This window comes from Pleuronectes platessa, chromosome 15 (assembly GCF_947347685.1).
Source record: "Pleuronectes platessa chromosome 15, fPlePla1.1, whole genome shotgun sequence".
NCBI lineage: Eukaryota > Metazoa > Chordata > Actinopteri > Pleuronectiformes > Pleuronectidae > Pleuronectes > Pleuronectes platessa.
This window is the reverse complement of record NC_070640.1, coordinates 5,826,204-5,849,935: the sequence shown is the minus strand read 5'-3', so window position 1 is coordinate 5,849,935 and position 23,732 is coordinate 5,826,204. Positions and strand designations below refer to the sequence as shown.

The 23,732-nt window shown below is 43.9% G+C and overlaps 1 protein-coding gene across 1 annotated transcript; it reads right to left on the bottom strand.

Annotated features, from left to right (window-relative positions):
- Positions 1 to 3,928: 3,928 nt before the first annotated feature.
- On the bottom strand, positions 3,929 to 23,732 carry ssh2b (slingshot protein phosphatase 2b). The gene is made up of 15 exons (XM_053441398.1): positions 23,524 to 23,732; positions 18,494 to 18,537; positions 11,074 to 11,186; positions 10,897 to 10,961; positions 10,693 to 10,814; positions 10,528 to 10,593; positions 10,370 to 10,435; positions 9,999 to 10,193; positions 9,742 to 9,835; positions 9,504 to 9,632; positions 9,152 to 9,198; positions 8,871 to 9,017; positions 8,527 to 8,727; positions 7,266 to 8,307; positions 3,929 to 6,853 (listed from the first exon to the last, which is right to left on the bottom strand). Exons 1-15 carry the CDS (start codon positions 23,584 to 23,586, stop codon positions 5,516 to 5,518), a joined length of 3,732 nt encoding a protein of 1,243 aa, XP_053297373.1. The 5' UTR covers positions 23,587 to 23,732; the 3' UTR covers positions 3,929 to 5,515.

Sequence of the window (23,732 nt, the reverse complement as noted above, 5' to 3'; positions counted from 1 at the left end):
ATTTTATTGTGAAAGCACACAGGGTTTTTCATTCACTTGTGATGTATTGATTCACTCAGATTGAAAGTTGCATAACACAGATAGATGTGTGTGTCCTGCTACTGGTTGAGTCCACTTCTTCTTTTTTTTTCCACTTCACTCATCGTTACATTTACTGGACGAACTCTGTTAAACTGCACTCACACAGATCTCCATCCACAGCAGTGGAAAGTACATTCACAACAATTAGAGATACTTACTGTGCTTTTCCATCTATTTTCATTCAGTAATTCCAGAGGTAAACATCATTAAAAACTTTTCACTCGACTACATTTCGAGAATGTTTTACTGACACTTTTATAATTTATGTAAAAATACCGACATATAGATTTTTTGTTCTGTCATAAATTAAACTACCAAGCAGCATGTAAATCAGAGGTTTAATCTATTTCTACCAAAGTGAGAATAAGTTAGTATCTGCTCTTTATATTATATTTATCACCCGGTCATTACAGTAGGTTACTTGATTACTTGACCATGAATTGATAATATTATTATATTTTCTCTTTTTTATATTTCTCGTCAGGATTCTAGCAGTTGTTGTTTTGTTTTTTTGCCCAATTAGCTCCACGACAACAACACAATACAATGTCTTCAATCTATTTGCTGTGAATGATTTCCTAAAGTGGGTGTGTCACCTCCTTCAGTGGACCAATCAGGATCCACTTGGTTGTTTGTTTGTTCACTCTATCTAATCTAACCAGCCCCACAGTCCTGTTGAATGGGATTTTAAAGCAACTCTTCATAAATAGATCGTGAATGTTTTTGTTTCCACTTGTTAGTCATCGAGTGATGAACATATTGACTCCGCTGTGTGTTTTTAGACTTGGTCGTTGACTGACCACTTGTTGTCCTGCAGATCACAGGCCACGGGCCAGAGAATCTGTAATCCTCCAAATCACAGGAGTTATTCTATAACAGTACACGACCATCACAGTGGTTATTAATAGGTGATTGTCCCCCTGCGCGCTATGTGGCGGCCAAACATCAGAGACAAACACTGAGACACAGAGAGCTGATAAAACGTTGTACTTCATATATGGTACAATACCAACCAGGGTGAAGCTAGAAATACACACTCGAGTGATAGAATCCCTATGAGAGTGTAGTTTCAAACTGATCAAACATATATTCCCTGACTGCACTGGCTTCCACGAGGACACAATTAAATCCCTAAAGGTAAAAGTAGGCCTGCATCCGTCCCTGAAGTCGCCTGATGAGAGCAGCTCATTTCTTCCTCGTGTTTCGCGGATGATTATAAACTCCAACTGTTCTTCTTCTGTGTCAGTGAGGAAGGGAAGATGCAGCGACCACAGCTTCAACTGGGATATTTCACATTTATCCCCCAGACTCAGATGTGAAGCCTCTCAGGTCCATGACTCCACCACAGTGATGAGAAGCTGCTTTCCTGGAAGCTCGCCACTATCAAGAGATTTACATTCCAGCGACTTATCAAACAGGCCAGCTGTGGGGCGTTTCAGGCCGAACACAATATCGTACACACCTCTATAAATACTACCGGCCGACAAAGCCTATAAATATTTGTATTGATTCTGTGTCCATGAGTTGTTGATAGCAACAATAGGATTTTACTTCTGTGTTTGTTTTTTCCACCTGGAGCTGCAGATAAGGACGATCTCCTTGGCCCAAATTAAAACTAAATAATCTATGTGTATATTATATTTAAGGAAGAAGAAAAGTAAAGTTGATTAGAAGGAAATAAAAGCTTCAACTCTCTCTAAGATGGTTTTCACACATTTGGAAGGAGCTGAAAGAAGCAGGCTCCCAGATTGAACTAATAATACAAATAATAAAGTTCATCTGTATATCACCTTTCAGTTACTGTAGGTTACAAGGTGCTTTACAGGTTAAAAATGGAAATAAATGAAGCCAAACAACAGGAGACAATATAAAAGCAAATTCGTTCACAGGTACAGAAATAGAAAGTGTTAGAGATAAGATAAAACACTACAAAATGATTAGAATAGACAGTAAGACACCTAAAGAAATGTGAGATTGGTCATGTTCATATTTGGAGCCTTTGCAGAATGATGGGATTTGTAGTGAATGTGGATAACCCCCCCCCCCCCCTTAAATCTCAGCCACTCGCCTCCTGTGTGGCGCATGGCACAGCAGCTCTGGAGCGTCGGGACAGAGCGAAAGAATGACACTGCCACTTTCCTAATATAGACATGACAGACTGCACTGTCCCACCCGGGGCCGGCCGCTCCTCCCACCCGCCCTCCGGCCTGCCTGCTCCTAAATAGCCCCAGAACGAAGCCATGGCACAATGCGTAATGAACGGCTCGTAAATTAAAAAGCCATTGCGCACAAACGCAGAAAAAGAACAGTTGTTGTGAGGGGGGGGGGGGGGGGGGGGGGGGGGGCTGGTAATGTACAGCCGTTACTTCAAACGGGGGGGGGGGGGGGGGGGGGGGGGGACGTGCACACTCGCTCTCTACCGACTTTCAGTGTCTCCAGGACGCGCTCGCTCCTCTCCGGTGGCGCAGTAAAGACGCTGACGCACGGCTGCCCTCACTGCAGCAGCCACACTGACACACAGAGAGTGCTCACCTCGGGCTTCTCAAGGGGACACCCCTCTTCCCTGGACGTCTCTGAACCGGGTGGTGCTGCTGCGGTGATCCGACTCCTCCACCTCCTCTTCCTCCGACTCCTGCTGCTGGTTTTTTATTCCCTTTAGGATGGTTATTCCCCGGTGATCCGGCTTCCAGGAGATGTTGCGCACTGGACAACTGCGTGACGCTCCTCGGAAGGGAAGGAGAGAGAGGGGAGCGAGTCGGAGGACCCGGGGCAGAACACGAGGGGGGGTGTCCGTCTATTTTGGAACCGGGTCTGTGAGTGCAGGGAAACGTGACGCGCGCCTGTTCCAGGGGGTCAACGCGTCCCTGAAGGGGCTCAGAGTCACTCCAGAGGTTTTTCAGCTCTGATAGAAGAGCTGAGGTTTTATTACATAGAAATAAACACAATAGTTAACTGATGTCTGACGCTCCTCGTTCATCATCTTCATAGTTAAGTTGCCTGGTAAAGCGTCTGTGGGTGAAAAAGCAACTTGCTGGTTTGCATCACAGCAACAAATTATTATTTACACAACAGGTAGAACTCTTAACAGGTGTTTGTCCAAACTCAATAATTGTCACATACTAAAATTACTTGTTTATAGGATCAAAACACTGGAAGACATTAAGAACCAGTGTCAATAAATCACTATTGTATTTGAATTAGTTTTCATTCACTTGCTTTTATTCTACTTTATTCTTTCACATGTTCTCTGGTCTTATCTGCTGCTGTAACAAGTGAATGTCCCATGGGATCAATACAGTTTGTCTTATCATGTATTTATTTATTGTGTTAAATCAAGTTTACATTATCAAAAACTATTATACTATGTATAACTGCTGTGTAGTGGATGTTAACTGTTGACATATAGGCTTCATATTTCATCTAGAATTAAGTAATTTGAGTAATGAACTGCAACAGAAATGTGTATCTGATCATTATACACACGTAGGATACTTACATGTGTCTATTGACACACTAACGCCACATTTATAGGCTTCTTTAATGTGGAAAGAAATGCCTTTTATTAAATGGAAAAAAAACACATGTTTAACTATCTTATAAGATTCACAAGATCCTTTTACTCTAGCAATTAAGAGGTTGTTGTATATCATGTACCTAATTTCTTTTACATAATGGTTTGGGTGTTGAGACATCTCATTAGATTCTGCAAAATTGTTATGTTTTCCTGTTTAGTCTATGAAAACATCAACTTATTATCTTAAAGAGAAGAAAACTTCACTATGACGTCACCTTTTGATTTATACGTCTTGTTCTTCAGCTTCACAGACACACAGCAAACCAGACGGAATCATTTCCATTGTTTAATGGTCACAGTTGAAGCACATGATATAAAAGAATATTTACACTGATAGTTTAAAATAAAGAAAAAGGTTTTTGACAACACACACACACCCAACAGCTTCTACAATCTAAGCATGCTCCTCAAAAGTAGCAACCACACATAAAAAAAACATTAAAAATTAATCCACATTTAAAATTAAAAAGGAAGTAAAGTGCATGTATGACAGTCGTCTCTGTACAGACATTTCTGATAGACTGCAGAGAAGGTTCACTTGCCAGTCACAGGCACACTCCTTCAACGTGTACAAAGGAAATAACGATCCAGAATTTAAAAAAATGTACACGCCCACATGGTAAAAGTTGTGCTACACAGTCGCAATCACACACACACACACACACACACACACACACACAAACCAGATATAAAAACATGTACAGTTCATTAAATGTCAACACACACAATAAAGACCTTTACTTCTTAAAAGAGAACAAAGCAGAAAACCCACCCCCCTCTAACCTAAGCGTTCTCACACACAGCAACACGTCGACAAAACAAACATCTAGTCTGAGTGGCACCGGAGGACACGAGAGAGACGAGTTCAGTTTGTCAAGTAGTGAAATTCAAATTGTTTCTGATTCAGACGGACATTCCAGGAAATCCGGAGCCTGACGTTTGTGCAGGACCGATTTGGTTCAGACGTACTGAGGTATGGTGTCGTCAAAACATAACAGGAAATAAACAGCTTGCCTCTTTCTCTTCGCAAAGTTTCAATGACTACTCTCCGTCACCAGGTCTGGGAACAACTGTCTTTGGGGATAAAACACTGATCCATAGCGTCCGCGGTTCCACCTGAGCGCGGGGGTTTAGATCTGATGCTGCCAGCACAGTTCATACATTAAAGTACAGCAGAATATAATTTAATAATATACTTTGACTGGGTATTTTTGCCACATGAGCCAAAGTTTATACATAAATGATCTTTAAAAGAGGTTTGTGTGAGCGTTGAGTTGATGATGGGCAGATTCATTCATGGTCACACTGCACCAGGAGGACAGCCGTGTCGTTTTTAAACTACGCAGCAAAACTGGTAAATGCTGATGAAGAGAGATGAGAGCACAAGAAGAGGAAACATAGGCTACATTCCACCTAACATCAGGCCGAACCTTTCAGTCAACCGACAGCAATTCAGTAAATATCAAAATGTTGACGGAGAAAACCAGCGATTTTGTGCAGGCTCAGGCTTATTAGCTTTTGAACAGAGTTACCCACGTACATCTGGATGGTTGCGTTAGCTGCTGTTTGAAATCTTCCAGTTTGACTCTTTATTTGACCTAATGGGAACCTTCATAGCCTCGCCACTGCCCTTCCACCGAAACAAATATCTCGTAACGCAGATTTCACAGAGGCTCGTTGTGGATCTGCCAGAAAAACACACGGAAACTATTGAACATATCCTTTAAGGCAAGAGGCATTGGTTTGTTTTGCTGAATAGATCCAACATATACTCTAAATCTCCATCTCTCACAGGTGCACATTATCCCTGTCTCTCTCTCTCACACACTTACACACACACACGGACACACACTGTGAGGGTTACATGGTGTGGTAAAGGGAGCTGACAGTTCTCTTCTTGAGCCGCGTCAGGGGGTGAGTCCTTCCATACTGCTGCCTTGCGGCCATGAGCGACAGCGCGTGTGAATGCAGGGAATCGGGGCTAATGCTGCCGACGTCTCCTCTCGGCTGACTCTGATATGAGGGTGGAGGGATTCCTGTTGAGGTTTCTCCAGCTTCAGAAAGCCCCTCCACGTCAACTTCGAGGACCTCTGGCTGCTGGTCGGCCTCGGAGGGAGAGTTGTGCACCCGCTGCTTCTTGGACTCATCGCTCGTGTGACCTGGATGTTGTTCTGACAGCGGAGAGACGGGGCAGCGGCTGAGCTCCCACTCGCTCAGGTCGTTGGCGAGCAGCTCCAGACAGCCCAGCTTGGCCAGAGAGGCTGAGCGCTTCATCAGGGACGGCGGGGTCAGCCCTGCCTGGCGGATCCTGGCTTCCACCTCTCTGACCCTCTTCTGGATGCTGCTACTTCGCTTCTGAGAGGATCCAGCACTGAGGCCGAAAAACTGGTCCACACAACTGGTCTTGTAGGCTCCGGCCGTGCTCACCTGCTGCAGAAAGGCACCCAGCTCACACAGAGTCTCCCATGTCTCCCTCATGATAATGTCACTGTGGGGTCCTTCTAGGGGGCAGTCCCAGTCGGTGCCTGACTCGAGCTCCGTCACGCCTTCCAGACACAGAAAGTTCACAGAGGCAAAGGGAGAGTGGGCAAAGTGGTTGATGGGGTAAGAGGTGGAGAGCAATCTACCATCAGCAGGCTGGAGTTTGTGTCCTTTTGTGCTTCTGCCATTATTTCCTAGTGCTCCTATCTCAACTACATCACCACTCTCCCTTTTAACTGGTCCCTCCTCCTGCTCCTCCTGCTCCTCCTGCTCAGTGCTAACGAATGACTCCTGTGAGCAAACAGACACATCCTGCAATTGAGACGCAGCCACAGGATGGCTGCTGGCCGCCTGCCGCTGCGAGGAGGATGTGCCAGCAGAGAGGGATGGTGGCGATGAGGAGGAGGTTGTTGGAGCCTCGTGCTCCATTTTCATTTTTTGCTCCAGCTGTCGTGTGACCCGCCGCACAGAGCCCCTCGTCCAATCGCTGTAGATTTGAGCGGGATCCTCTTCCTCCTCTTCTTCTTTGTTCTTCCCTTCCTCTTTTACATTCTCAGCCTCCTGTCGCAATGAATCATTTTTATCCTCCATTTCCTCCATAGACGTCCTCACCTCCTGGTCCAGAGGACCCTGAGGCTGTGGTTGAGGGCCAGTAGATGAAGTCTCTGTGTGCACTCCAGCCTTCAGTCCTGTGGCCTGCACAGGGACAATCAATTCCTACAATAAAGAGAGAGATCAAATACAAGTGTTCATATAACCATGAAGTTACTTAGGAGTCATTAGAGCATTTTCAGATTCAAATGTGTTGCATTCTAACGCTATACCACCAGGTGGCGCCCTTAAACACAAGAACCCAAGAGCTAAACTGTTAAATCAACAGAGACCAAATTTAACTTCAGTGGATTCAATAGATTTTACAAATATTTTATATCTACCAATTTTTCTGAAAGTGTATTTAACATAACATTGTACATAAATATCTATTTCCCTTTGAAACAGACCACAATATCCGACAATACCAATCAAATTAAGACCCTCTGTGTCTTAGAAGAGCCTGAGAGATGCTCTGAAGACAGTTCATGTGACCCAGAGCTTAAACGTTAAGCTGTCTGTGGAACGCTTTCCTCACCTTTCCTTTCTCCTCCTCAGTGGAAACCTCCTCAGGCTGCGGCTGCTGGTCCTTTGCACAACTCTTCACCAGGGGCGACTGCTGCACTGCAGCACAGGGACTTTTACTGTCTTGACTCATCCCCTTGAACTTTTCCCTGGCACTGAAAAAGTTGATGTGATCCGCACTGGGGCCGACCAACACTTCAGCGTCTTGAGGAATGGCACCGGGATGGCTGATGAAATCAGTGGTGGAGGGAGGATGAGCTGCTGAACCGTCCAAAGACGAGCCACACAGCTGCTGGTCACAGTCTGGATTTTTGACAGGCACTGGTACAGACAGACCCTGGGGTCCAGCTGATAGTGTGCTTGGTGTTTGTGTTACCATGGGCTCAGGCACGGACCCTAGAATCTTTTTTGTCACAGGCTGAGGGATGGATGACACCTGTGGTCGGATAACCTCATCCATGCCAGCTGGGGACGGAGCGGGAGAGAGAGGGAGGTGGTGAAGAGAGGGGGGCGGGTGAGGCTGGCCCACCGAAACACTTTGTGCAACAGTCACCATATCTGTCTTTTGAGGCTCAGGCACCACAGTGGCGGCCCTTGGCTGGGATAAAGGAGGTGATGACGGCGGCTCCTCAGCGTCACATAAGCCATTGGACAGCGGAGGAGATAACGGAGAAACGGAGCCAGCTGTGGATTCAGGACGGGGGGGAACCAGCTGGCTTCTCTGAGCTGCAACAAAACGAGGAATCTCCAGGCCGCGAGGGACAGCGTCACCTGAGAGAGCTGCAACCCCCTGGAAGGATGAAGAGTTGAGCTGATTGGACTGGATGCCAGTATCAGACTGGCTTGTGGAGCGTGTCGCTTTGCCAGCCCTGGCTGAAGTTCCCAATGATTCCAGCAGTTCTTTCACAGAGGGACCAGGCGCGCTGCTGGCCTGGTTATGAGGGTCAGAGCGACCCAGGCTGTGCGGCTGACCTAAAGATTTACACAGCGGCTCGTGGTGCTCGGACAAGTCGCTGTCAGAGTGAGAGCGCCACAGCTTGTTGTGCCTCTGCCTGCTGTTGGAGAAGGTGACAAGAAAAACATCTTAATGTCTCAGGATGTCTCCCGTATCCTCTTTATGTACAAAATATCCTCCTGCAATTATTAACCTCACCACGTTGTTTACATTTTCATGTTACACATTTTTGCACATTATGTGTGTGTGTGTGTGTGTTATTTGGTGTGTTACACCCAGAAATCCATGCTTGTGTGTGTATGTGTGTTTGTGTGGGTACCTGGCGAGCAGTATTCCCTGATACTCCTCCAGCTGCCTCATGAAAGAGGGGTTAGGTTTGGTCACGGCTCGACGCTCCTTGACATAATCGAAGGCCTTTTTCAAATCCCATGCAAACTCCTTCATGGCGTATGCGATCACGGTGGCAGCAGAGCGACTTATACCCATTTTACAGTGCACCAGACACTTGGACCCAGCTTTCCTGGTGTGGATATAAAGGATCAAGCATAACATCAATATCTTACCGAGTCCAATTTTTCCCAAGTATATAACTCAACTGACATGAACAGAAAGAAAGAGGTATGCTTTTCTATAACAAGATACATGCAGTCATCTGAAACTCACTTGGCTCTAGTTATGAACTTGTAGGTGTCATTCCAATAGGCGAGCAGGTCGGTGGCCTCCTCGTCATACACGCGGATGTTGTGGTACTCGAATACACCAGGGAAGAAGTTGTCTATCTCCCTTGTTACATTAAGGATGTACTGAACCCTGTGGAAGAGCGACACATGAATGAGAGGAAGGTGAGACACGTTCATTGGATGTGCAGTTGTTAAGCTGATCTTGAAGAATCGATGTCAGTATAACTTTGGAGAATGGTTTGCTGCCTTCGTCCTTCTACTTACCCGCTGTTCTGCAACTCCTCCAAATTGGATGCATTCCACTCAGATCCCTGTAGGAAAGAAAATCAATCCTCAGACTTATTCAGGCCTTCTACTGAGCTTTTCATAATGCTTAAATCCTTATGTCCAATGCGTTCTCCAATGTCCACTCCAGACCAGAAAAGAACAAAGCACCTTAAAAATGGGAGCCACAGACATCCTGACACAGACTGATGTTCATGTACTCAAACTGAACTACTTAAAAATGATAAATCATTCACTTCTAAGCAAAGAGTGTTCTTGATACAATCTGAGATCGAGCAGCATCTTTGTCGTCCCGTGGATGCAGCCTCAGAGCTGTCGTGAGTGGACCTACCAAAAAGACGTAATCGAAGATCTCAGTGGGACTGTCCATCTGGCCCAGAATGACAATCATCTCGTTGTCGATGTACTCCTTGAACTCTCGCAGGTTGCACGTCATGTGCATTTCCAGCTCCGTTCGGATCTGAGGAGCACATCCAGACCGGAAACAGGTGAACACACAGATATAATCTTGCAAAACCAAAATGCATGTATCACAAGTTCTTTCACGTTAATTATTAGCGGGGACTCACCTCTTTACAGGTCACATTCTCCAGGTCCTTCAGCATCATGATTTCTCTCAGACTGCTTTTGATCTGCCGCTCGGTCAGCTCTCTCTCTGTAGGTCTGCAAAAACACAGTGACATTGAAATGTGTTATATTTAATTAAACTAAACAGTTGACTGTTGATATTTGTTAGTGTCATCAATATAAAGAAGACCAAAGCAGACACCCAGTGGAGGAAAATAAATGACGAACACATTCCACATGATCTAGTTAGGCTACTTACGCATCGGAGAAGAGGACGGGTGAGTCAGCACGGTGCGACATCAAATCCTGCATGGTGTTCCACTCATTGATGCGGACCTGGTCGGAGGAGACCCTGCTTTGATAGTAGCTGACCCAGGTGAGGAACAGGCTGCCAGGGAAGTAGTTATGACAACGTGCCACGTCACACGCCTTGTGGAGCGACTGGAGGGCCGACCTGAGAGATTGAGAGACGGGGGAATGAACAGGAGAGAATTTGAGATCTTGAAATAAAAAAAGGCTTCTGAATCAATGGCACAACACTTGACACCCAGATGAACACTTGTTAACAATACAAGGAAGATACAGGTGTGCATTTCTACCGAGCGGTGTGATTAATGCAGTGTGACTCACCACATGGCTTGCACAGAAACCGGCTTGAAGACAAGCACTCTGCTATCAGTTGACACAGTGAAACCCCTGGGAGGAGAGCACAGAGGGACAGAAACTCAGCACACTGGTGTTGTGATGGATGTTTGCTCTGAGATTTAAAGATTTCTTTGTTTTCTCACCCATCTCCATCCAGATGTATCAACGTGTCACTCCATAAGGGCAAAACCAGCCCAACAGAACATGAGCTGCAGGGGGGGGGAGGGGAAGGGGAACACCTCAATGTTACAACTTTAAGCACTGAATCAAAACAGACACACACAAGCATGCGTGTGTAGCCGACTCACCTATCTACGGGACTGAAGTCCATTCCCAGCACCACGCTCTCCTCCGTGTCCTGACGACCATTGGTTGACACCACCACCATGTAGCGGGTGATGCCCGAGTGGATGCTCTCCAGTCGAACCGCCTGGAGCAGGAAACAAGACGCGGTTGGTTTCGACAATCTTAAGAATGAATTTTGAAACGGGTTTGTGTGACAGTGAACGCACCAGTTTGATGTTGTCCTCTGGTCTGAGGAGAGTGAACATGGTTTGCAGGTGCTGCTGGATGTCTCCTGAGAAAACACAACTTGTATTAATGTGTGAATAAATGAAAAGGTAATTTATTAAAAACACCAGTGATGCATTAAACAGAGCACGGCTCTTCAGGTAGACTGTTTACCTTACCTGCATGTTTGCTGCGCAGCTGTGAAAAGCGAGAGGCAGAAGAACAGGAGGAGCCATTTCCTCGAGGTAAGAACAGAGCAGCTCCTTTGACTGTCAGGAAACTTTCACTGATGCTGGACAAAAAGAGAGAGAGACAAGTCATTAATACAAATCCTTTAACTATAAATTAAAATCCTTTAGTGAAGTTTTCCAAAAAATCTAACTAACTACAACCAGATCGAACTTAAGCATTGAAAAAAGATTAAGGATCTAAATGGCAAATGTGGCGATCGATGGTCCTTCAGAGATGTGTGCAGATGAACAATTGAAACAATTGGTGGATTAATTAATTAGTCCACTGAATATCCCAAAACATATTTTAATCAAAAACTGCTTCTGCGTCTCTGTTTTGCAAATGTGAAAGATTTCTGCCTCTAATTAAATAAATATGTAACCGTGGGCACTGAGCGATTTAGCCGGGAGAAAATAAATAATTGGCCTCCTGTAGAAAAGCAGATCTGCTGTGGCTTCACATGCAGTTAAACTTTAGTGAACTTCCCTTCACGTGTGTAACCGTGACCCGACACTGTTGTTGATGCTGCTGCTTTGGGGACGCTGTGTTTTTATTGGCCAGCTGAATGAAGCAGAAGGTTTTGTTCTTCATTATGAAAACATCAGGAGAATATTGAGTATGAGGTCTTTTGTCATCTGAAGATTGAAAGTATCTCAATAAAGGTAATTTAATTTGATATTTTTAAAACAAGGACGATATCCTGTACAAACATCCTCGACCAAACAATAACAGTAAAGTGTATGTGACTTTATGAGCTTAAAACACTCGACTGTGCAGCTCCCAACAAACAGCAGCTGGTTTTAATAACGTGTCGGCTTAACTGGACCAGACATCGAAAAGAGGACAGGAGGCAGAAGAAAAACAGATAAAGAGTATCAGAGACTGAGGAAACTTCCAATTCTACAAACCTCTTCATCACATGAACCCTCCTCTTTCTCAAACAAGCAGATCGAGCCACTGTTTTTTATCATTGCATTCAAATTCACTGGCTTTCAGACTCCAGTACTTTAAGGCACAAAACTGAATAACTTCTGGCATGAAATAAGCAGCACCAGCTAAGCTACTTGGCAATTATGAGTTATGTAATGGGCTTAATGGATTCCTTGGTGTTTGACATTACTCGGATGTTTTCTGAATCACAACCAAACTAGTAGCAAACAAATACACCAGACAAAGGGATAAAGGCCTCAGTGTGTTTTGTTATGATGGAGTGAATGTAGACACAACAGCGACCTCTGGCTGTAACTTTCTGTCATAACACTCTGACTGCAAAGAAAAACACAAGGCAAAGAAGGGTGAAGGAGTGAGACAGAGGCTCAGGTGAAAGACCCGGAATGGACAGCGATTATTACAAAAGTGAAAATTATGCAAATCACTGCTTCACAACGATGGGTTTTTTAAATACCCATCGTTGTGAAGCAGTGATTTCCATAACCCCAAATCTGCATCTTCTTTAGAAACAGATTCCTTCATGATCAAAATAGATGAAAGTGCAGTAATAGCACAGACATCAGCATAACTGTCTCCCTGAGAAACCGTCACTTCAAAGTGAATAAAGCTTGACTCTCTCTGCAGCAACGAAATTACAAATTTAATAAAATACAGATTTTGACAGATCCTGAAAGATTTCCTGTATCTCATCAGACAAAGGAGAGGCTGACGGCTCGTTTACTAAGTGTAAATGCACAGCAACAGTAGACAGATGTTTTTTACGAGTGGGAACAATGGGTAAGTGCCGACAAACTATTGACTTGGTTGATCAAACACATCAATTGCCAATAAATGGAAGTTTGCATTCATCACATCCTCTGACTCATGAACAGACAGTGCCTCCCTGCACTGCCCCAAAAACATCCATATTAGGCACATCTCTGAAGGTGGGTGGAGTGCATGTGAGCAGATGAGCGTGGCATCCAGGAGCAGACATTGCTCAAGATGCAAAGGGAAGGAAACACCTTCCTCTGCTGTCATATCCTTCCCATTTAGTCATCATGGGAAAAACCACAAGCCTTTGTCATACCAGATCTCTGCCAAGCACTGGAGAGCAGGACCAATAAGAACATGAACTGTGTCGAGATGGGGATGTACTGGGATTTTCCATGAAAGCTACCAAAGAAAAACAATCCCTCCCTGGATCAGACTCTAGACACGTCGCTAATGAGCATATGAGAACACAACAGCCTCAGGATGCCGCTGCGACCACTTCGTTAACTCACAGCTGGTAAATGTCCCCCTGAGACACCACAGAGGTGTCGCTGAGGCGAGGTCTCATCTTCCCCGCGCAGCAGACGCAGAAGCAGCCGGCTGACGAGCTCCGTGGCGCGGTCACAACCCCGGGAGGCATCGCTGCTCCGGCGGCCGGGGCAGGGCGCGCGGGAGCCGGCTGGAGTTACCGGGAGTCGCGGCTGTCACGTGGTGTTCTTAATGGGCTTTTTGCAGATTTGGAGAAATATCCGCGGAAATGTTTTTTGAAAGAGCGCAACGATCTGCGGATGGGAGGCGGACAGATGTGGAGCACGCTGCTGTAGTAGAGCAGGTGCCCGGGAACATCTGGTCAGTGGAGCTCCTGCAGCACGCTGCGGTAAATCCTGCAGCTGACGGGGAGGGGGAGGAGACTCACTGACCAATCAGCGTCTGTCACAGCCCAGTATGGAGGCTTATTAGTGCCACTGTGTCTGTGGTCAACAACAGACCTGTTTTCAAAGACTTCCTCTAATGCTGCTCAGTCTGTACATGATGTAAGAAGGATATATTACAGCTGGGCAATATGGTATTCAATTACATAAAGAACAATATTTTCCATATTTATCAGGATGAATGTCAACCTCTTATTTCAGATTTTCTTGATAAACAGCTAAACATTTTATAAAACATGATTATATTGCAATAATTATTGATATTGTTTTATTTCCAAGTCCTGCATTTCACTATTTATATGTATCATATGCTTGATTTGTCTTGCCATATTTTTATAATAACAATTTCATTGATAACAAAATTCCAAAACATATTCATATATTAGTTCTGCATTGTACAAGCACAGTGAGGAGGTACAACACAGAATTGATAAACCTCAGATTAATAAAATGTTTTACTATTTATCAAGTGTTTGTCATTCTTTTCCTATAAAGAAGATTTTATAACTACAACCTTCACTTAGGAGGAAAACTCAGTTTTGAAATAAATAAATCATGTGACATTTGTTGTGATAATTACTGACATTGACAGATATGATTCTTCTTGATATCATTTTTGGCCATATCGTCCAGCCATACATTTTACACATCATAAAATATCTGACTTAGTGTTTCACACCGTTGCTTTATTGTAGATCAGTTCGATAACCATCTGACCTTCTTTGAATGACTGTGCAGACTTTATAAGTAATATTTCTCCCAACAGAAGGCAAGGGACTTATTTAAAATCACATTTGAGGCTTTTAAAAAACTTTCTTGGTAAAGATGGATATATATGACTTACTGTATATACAACACACAAGACGTGTATATGTCAAACACAAAGGTCTCAAGTCGAGCTTGAACAAGGGCATTTAGTTCACATTAAACCTATCTTATACGTTCAGATAGTATTACCCATATCTTTGGATTGTTAATTTTCATAGCAAAAATACAGAGTCAGAAGATTAAATATGAAAAGCTGTTCAAACTTAGAGGCCATTTGAAGTTACTTAGTACTTACTTCTCCATCCCATCTTGATACCTTGTGTTCAAATACTCAACTTATTTAACTTTTTTTTTCCTTTGTGGCATTCATTCATCAAGCCACAGCTTTCCAGAGTGATATAAATGAAAAGGGTGGTGATAACAACATCAGCAGAAAGCTGGTTACTTATCTACCATGACTACACTTCTCCTGATTAAGCATTAATTATCCCAGACACCCTCAGAGACATCCTCTGTATGGGCCACACTCTGATCACGTGTGTGTTTTTTATACCCTGCCGCTGAAAGGTGACAAAGTTGTGTAATCAATTCTAGGTCTTTAGCCTTACGGCGAAATTCTCACCGGAGTCAGAGACACCTGACACCTTAGGTGCTGCTGCTTCTAGCAACACCACCACCACAACAACAACAACACCACCACCACCACAACAACGGAGATTGAGAAATCAAAAAGGAGACATCAGGCCGCTCATGATCCCAGGGGGAAACTTGACCTTAGACTTGGTTACGCTGCTTGTTGATTCCTCATGGTTTCAGTTTATAGGCTGGTTTACACACCAGGGGTTAATGGATTGTCCCCACCTGACCTCCAATTCAAATCACAGGATAAACAACAACTGCAGGGGTGTTTTCCTTTTAGGCCCAACTGTGATTGGTGTAATATTGTACAGGTGTGTATCTGCTTGTGTTGTGTGTTTTTGTGGTGTCCTCGACCTCCGTGGTCAAGAAGCCAAGACACACGATTCAGACCCGAGATGAAGTGGGTCGGTCTCTCAGTGATCTTCACATGATGAAGAGTGTTTATTTATAAGACCGTTGATTCACAGGTGCCTTATTGAAATATGTGCATTAGATAGTGAGTACAGTCACTTAGTGGAAACATGGAAGGAGACATATATAGTGAGATATACAGCAGAGCAGAAGGTCAAGAGTTTGGGCATTTTGTAAATGTTTGAGAGTTTAGTCCTCTCTACTGCCCTTTCAAATCCCTTAGCTGCCTCTTCTTTTCCATCTAGAAGCACATGGACTCTCAGCGACCTACAGGTTTTTCTGTTTTTTTGGACCAAATTCTCAAGTTCCATTTTACTGTTCTCTCATTTGTCTGCTGAAATTCACACCGTCCAATCCCGAGCAGTAAAAGCCGGAATGTGTTCGTTACATGCAGACAGACACCGGACACTCCTCTGTTGCTCTTACGTCTCCATGTATACAAATACACAGACAATCACCCTAGGGATCAGATCACATACATACATACATGACTGATATGTAAAGACAACCACTCACCTCCACATTCACGTCTACAGGCAATGTGGAGTCGCCTATAGTCAGATGAAAGTGTAGCATCAGAACAAACTACTAACACCAAAGTGTCGACTCACAGACTCAAACCCTGAACCCTCTTGCTCTGAGGCAAAAGAGCTGAAAGCACCATCATCTCACCAAGATTACAAGAGTGACGTAAAAAAGGTTTATCAGTCTTAGCGGCACGATGTAAACTGGAAAGAAAATTGCACCGGTGACCTTCTTTTTGAAATTCATGATTTGACTTTTCATCTTATTGAGGATTTACACAGATTATAAAAGACATGGAAAAAAAACTTTAATCAAAGCACCACATTAAATTCCTCTGTCTCCATCCTGTAGTTCCTCCAGTGACGTTGCTGCTTCAGCTGATGTCACAGTATTGCTGATGTCAGTGGCTTTAATCAGCAGGACTGCAGTGGGCCCTGCTTACGCACACAGACACACTGCATCACTAAACCCTTCTTCTAGTCTGAATGAATGTGGCTACCTGTGTCAGGGATGAGCTCTGCTGCAGCTGCTGACGTCTGACGGCAGGCAGCCTCACGGACATCTGGGGCGTGGGTGAACACGGACAACCTTGTCTCAAGATTTTAGGAATGTCAATTCAGGAATTCAACAATTGTGGTTGTCTATTTGATTGAACCGCACCCACATGTTCTATTACAATCTTAAATAGATCTCCAAAGACACTCATCTTGTTTCACTATAACAACAAAAGCAATATGTGATTCTGTTTTTAGAGGAACAAACCATTAGGGCCTTTCTCAAGCCTTATCTGTGTCACCAGCTGATCCATTAGGTTTCTGAACCTACCCGCCGCTATACGTCCTCAGCATCGGGCTGTCAGGCTATAATGGGGCTGACATTAGAGTCTGCGCCTGACATAAGACAAGATTCTGCTCCTCACTAGGAACTTAATATGTAAAGTAGGCAATTTGTAGGGGGGTGAGGGGTGACACCATCCACATTAAACCAAAGTGCCCAAAAACAAATTCCTTTTAATAACGTATCAATCCAGCCATCCCCTGTATGAGGGAGTGTGCTGCATGTGCAGTTAGAGAATTTGTGTTTGCAGGTTAGCAAGTAAACGCTGCTAACTAAATCGCAGGATCCGCCGTTTATTTTTTAAAGTTGAATCCACCTGCCTTAAGAGATTTGTATGGGCGGGACCCGAAGTAAAGCAGGAGGTATAAGCGCAGAGACGTGTTCATAGTCACACAGGAAATACCGACCAGAAGGAAAAGAACAGGAGGACAGCGCCCTCTCTGTCACATCCTAAGCAGGCCGGCAGTATTCAGCATAAAGTCGGAAGAGGCCGCTCTCACTGTGCACATTTTGGGGGCGGGTCTCGTCCCCAGAATTCTCTCCCTCTTGGAACTTTTCTTTTGGCATGTACGTACTAATACCATGGTGTCATGGTGTAGATATTTCATAAATGGGTGTAACAACAGTAAAATCAAGCATCACAGGACCTTTTATTATTCCCTTCAAAATGTCACATGGGTGTATGAAATATTAAGGTCAAGGGTCAAATTATATTCAGACTTCAAAACAAGATATTCAAAATAATTTAAGTTTACGAAATACTGTTAATTGAAATGAAATGAAATCTAATCCCTTCTGTCCCTCCTTCTCGCACACAGACACACACACAGACAGACACACACACACAAGAGCCCTGCTATGTGAATATAGATTTCACTCCCAGCTGCACAAATACAGACCGTCCTCTCAGTGGGATGGCACAGAGCTCCAGTGACCAGACAGACACAGAGGCACTCTGACTTTGGGAGTGGCGACCAATCAGCCCCTGGATCAGCTCCTCTGACCCACATACCCAGAGCTGACTCACAGGGAGCCGTCTGCCCTCTTATGGACAGACAGCAAACCACACCTTACATCAGACGACAGGATTTCGGGATTTCTTTTCCGATATCAAGAGACATTCAACACAAAGGGGAAGTAAAGGTGTCACTGCGGCTGAGGTTTACGGTATCATTAGCATCTACAATAAATCACTCACTGCTTGTGAACTAAAACCAGTTGCAAAAGTGGTTCAGCGAAACAGGATAAACAAGATTCCCAACTCCAGTTCACTGCCTGAGGCAACAAGGGACCACACACACAACACCACAGCAGCTCTTTGTCATGTCACCATAATAAAAGAAGAAGTCCTGTGGGCTCCGACACATGTAATATGTCATGACTCATCTAATGGTTCTTCGTGTTAAGTCTATTTCCTGTTTCCAGGTCAGGGGTCAGCGGCAGCCACAGAGCAGGCCCTGTGTTCTAATTTAGGGGTTGGGTCACAAAAGGGTAATATAATAAGGACTTGAGAGGGAGAAGATATTCAGCATAATATAATTTAATATCTTACCTCCTCGGCTGAGAGCGGCGGTCATCCTCCCCACTCCCCGACTCCTGGAGGGACAAAGTGAGAAGATTACATTTAATAATTGAAAAGTTCAGAAAAAATACTGTAAAGTCTAAAGCTGAGCGTGAGACAAATTGACTTAAAACGAGATTAACATGATTGTTTCAAAAATGAGTAAGTGAATCATCTAAATGATCAAAAGGAAAGTCATTATTTAACTATTTAACTCACTATTTTTAAAATCATGTCATTGTTAATAAGCCGCTTGTCGAATTTGATGAACCTCTTTATTCCATATGATAGAATGGGCCTACTGACCTTTTTTGGACAAAACAAGACATAATAATGTCATTGTAATTAAAATAATAATATTTAGTTGAATTTCTCATTTCTAATTCGTCATAAATGTAACGTCCGTTCGTAAGTCATTTGTGAGAGATTTCAGTCAACATTTGTTTTTATGATTAATTCAGATAACCCAATTATCTAGCACATTTACATGTTAAAACACAACTCAAATGGAATGTGAAATCTCTCCTCTTAGGAGGAATGTATGTAATATTTATAAAGGCAGACAGATGAATAATTACTGACATTAAAAGCCTGATCATGGTCTTTTAGTGTTAGGTTTATAAAGCTCTGTAAGGGATTCTGTAACTTGTTGTCAAAGACCGTCTACAAATTCAAACCAAACAAGTAGTGAAAAAATGTCAAGGAAATAAAACCCACTGTCCTTTGTTGGGTAAAGAAATAACAAAAAACACAGCAGAGACAGCAGGGAGAGCAGAGTTCAGCTTCAACTCAATTTACATGCTCTCCAGGAAAATGACCTCAGTCTGTTTTTAAGGTGTGGTCGGTGGGACAATAACACATTCACACACAAAAACAAGCGAGCCTGTGAGGAAGAGACACAACGACACACAGAACGACTAAATCTGCACACAGTGGAATATTACACTTTGCTGAATGAGAAGGCTGAGGATTAGTGGCGGATGAATAACTGGCGGTCATGGTTTAATGCCCGGTACTGAGATGTTTACGCTGTACGTGAGCTTAACAACATTAAAGAACCATTAACAGCTTTATAAAGAGAAGAAGTGGATTAGAGGTTAATGAGAGGCCACATTGAGCCCAGACAAAAACAGCTCAGAGGGTTTGCTCTGACTGAAGCAATATGGAAAAATGATATCACGGCGCAAAAATGCTTGATATGGTCAATATGAACTGTGTGCACTGCATCTATGTATTTTCCAGTGGAACTTTAAAGCAGCAAAGAACCAGGGGATTATTGCATCGTTGAAGATAAGACAGTGAAGGGTCGGGAGGCCAGTATCTACTGTTGTGACCATGTTGCCAATCCAGAGTAATAATGTCGTGTTTAACAATGTAATAGATGGGATGTCCACGCCCTTTCACAACCGGGACATCCAAAGCAGGTGTAGTAGTAGAACAACTATGCAAAGCAGATCCTGTGGATTGAGGAGCACCTCATGTAAAGTAGGTGACACTGGAGCCGTTGTGAACTGACTATTATTACAACCTGTCAGCACAAAGAAAATGTGTATTGAAATATGTCCTACATGTTTTAGTTATATTGAGTTATATTGCAGTTCAGGAAGTTTGAGCAGGTCAAAAAAAAAGCAGGAAGCACTTGACTTTAACGTTTACATGTGAAGGAACATTGAGGATGAGTTGATATCTCTAGAAATGAAATTATTTATAATCTGTTAACTTCAGAGCCGGGTTTATTTTTGATTTATTTTATTGGAAACTTTAAGCAGCATCTCCATGTTGATGCCTCCGACATTGTGACACATCACCCATGCAGCTTTTGTTTTGACGGGGAAATACACAGATGTTTTGCATATATGAAAATGAAAGAGGATTTTACAAAGCTTATGGAAATGTTACGCCTGATCATTCGAGCTGGACAGGCCTCTGAAGGACTGTAGAAATAACAGCACCTAGCCTTTATTAGGTTCACCGAAGTTAATTAAAGATTTATATTTATAAAAGTATTTATGCATCCAAGTGTGTACAATACAGTTTGTGTGTTTCCAATACAAACACCCTTATTGTGAAGCAGACACATACCAGCGAGTCTGGACAAGGCTCAACGTGAGGTTCAAGTAAATATGGAGGAGGGTAAAAAAACATCATGCAAAGTTTAACACAAGACACCATACGCACGCCACTTGACAGCAAGACAGGAAACCAGACGTTTCTGTGTAGCGTGCTATCATTGTTTGTGTGCGTGGGCTGCAGCTTGAAAGCATATTTCCACAAGAAAATGCTTCACATCCTTCGACACCTCTGCCTGCCTCACCTTGGACATGTGCATATCTTCTGTTGTAATGAAAGACTCTGGCTCACCATCACCTCGAACACGTGATTAAACCTGCGGCTGTACACTGAGCTGCTCTTGCAACTCATGACTCAATGTTACAATGTACAAATTCTTGTTTCCTCCATTCTTCTATGTCTTTTAACAATTCTGGATGACGGTCTGAGCAGATTTCCTAACAGTTACTACTAGAAGCTGTTTTACTCAGAGGGATATAAAACGTTTAAAGTACATGGTCCCTTTCAATAGACACAATGAGTTTGTGACTCACACTCAACTTGTGTCAAAAAATGTTTTCCATTCTCAAATTTCCATCCTCTTCAGTTTCATTATTATGCTTAAGTTAGGCAATATGCTCATGTATATGTCAGCCGTCAGTGACTTTGTTATAACATTTTACTTGGCATACATGATGTGGATGATTGAGGCCAAAATGGGAAAGGTTGCTTATGAATATGGAAGATTGCTTTATGACAGCACGTCATTTGTAATACAGTTTTTCATCTTGAATTGCCAGATATTCAAGTGGCTCCATTAGCAGAAATTAGACACTGCAGTCTGGTTATTTCCGATCGCTGTAGAGCAGAAAGGAGTCGGCATCTGTGGATCAGTCTTCATGAGCATATGTTCACTTTCGTAATCACTTCTCTGAAGTTGTTCGAACCAGACCGAGAACAACATTTGAATGAGAACCAGACGGTGAACTTGTGCTCTAGATCACTTCCTCGCTCTCTTGCCCACATTCTAGGGGAGTTCCTAGTGTCAGTAGAAAGAAGACGAGCAGAGGGAAACGCAACAGGACAGCAGCCGTACTCTCTCCACAGACACACAGCACCAAAACATTGATACATTTATGATAAATGTATCTGTTTTGCATTTGGTTCAATCCTTATCTGCAGAATAACTCAATTAGGCCTATGTCGCTTAGACATTAAGAGACAAAACAAGGGGAAACACACACACACTGATTGTTGGAAACCTAAAACGGAGTGTCACACCTTACAAGATGAGGAAATTGAGGTGTAGAGGTCAGGTCACTCAACGCCAGTGATTTGGTTCAGATGTCTAAAGCTGCAGCAGTCATATCCGTTGCGAGAAAATGCAGGAGGACGAGGAAACGCAGCAAACCTTCCCACAAAGTACACCAGACATACTGCCATTCCAGGTACTAGCAACTAATGCAGGTTATGATAGTTTAACATTAGTTCAAACTCCAGCAGCAGTCCCTTCTGTCATGCTTTTTCAGTCATTACCCATTAGAGGAGGTCTCTGAAAACCACCGTGCAAGTGCACAACAGCCAAGAACATGTTGATCTTCAGTGAGACGTTTGAGTATCAAGTTGATTACAACATCAATTATTGTTTTGAAGCAAAGCAAACTTCTATCTATGTAGAATTCAACCCTCAACTACTGGATAAACCGTTTAAACTTCAATTAAAAGGCAGCCGTTGGAGTTTTCTAGTTAACAACGACGTTATGCTTACATTCAGTTTTAATAACCAGAACTTATTGTGTGTATCCTTGAGGTACAACAAACACAACAGTCAGTTATGGTGTTAAATGTTTATATAATTATTTATCTATAGAAAACGTGTGATAATATGTTGGCCCTAGCTCCCTACACTAATCAATCATAACCATACCAACACCCAATCTTTACCCAATAATAAAATGTAAACAATTTGTTTATATCCAGTTTTAATCAGCAAATCTTAGTGTGTGTGCCCTCGAGTTCGAACAAAGATGGTTGTCTTAATCAATATGGAAAATAGTATTTTGGTCCGTCCTCACCTTTCCTTACCATAAACCTCAACAAAATCTTTGCCCTATTATTATATAATTTGGCCTTTATGTTATGGGGACATGTTTGGGTCCAAAAAAGGAAGTAGAGTCCGGCAATCCCTCGTTCTAAATAGATGCACATCATCAATATTATAAGATATAATTATAGGGGGGAGGGAGGACATCAGCAAAACATGGAGACAAGGACGTAGAGACAGAAGAGACACGTCCACAACCTTGTTTAGGAACCGGGACAACTCGCTGCTCTCATGCGTGACACCAGGAAGCTCAGCGGGAGCGGAAGTGAATGAAATGTGTGTTTCGTTACAACTACAACACCGCGACTTGCAGGTGGAGGATAAACCAGCAGCAGCAGCAGCAGCATCGGCGCGTTTGACTGTGAAACGCAAGGAACAGGACGCGGGGACGGGTTTCCAGCTCGGTATCGATCGAAGCCCGTCGCTCCGTGGTCTCTGCGGGGAACTGAACCCGGGAAGTGACGGAAGCGTGCAAACAGGAACCATGTCAACAGAGGAGCACAATGAAAACACCCAAGAGGAAGCGGCGGTTTGATGCTAAGCTAACGATGCTAACGATGCTAGCGAAGTCCTCCCCGCACACACATATATATTAAACGCAGAAACACGGCAGGCGAGGGGGTTGGGGTCAACTTGGTAGAGACTCTGGAGCCCGAACAACGATGAGCTGAGATGTGTCGCGCATGCGCAGGAAGCACAAAGGCAATGCACTTTATGACAGTCGAGCCGCGGGTAGAAGAAACACACACATACAGCGGAAATGGAGTCTCGTGGAGCAGAGGGACACATTCCGGTGGAGGGTTTTTTTTGTTTTCTGGGTGGCCGGCGACCGTGGAGGAGGCTCCGCGGGGCCGAGGGGACGACTCACCGAGACGCAGGGGCTGGAGCTGGTGCTGGGGGTCGGTGATCGCTGCACGGTAACCAGCGCCATTCAGCGGCGGGGAAGCGGACACCTGAGAGAAGGCGACACCGGCGAGGCGAGCATAGCTGGTTGTGAGGAGGAGGAGGAGGAAACACCCGGACCCGCTGCTCGTCTCTCCCGTCGCTGCCGCTTCCTCTCTCCGCTCGGTGGCTGTG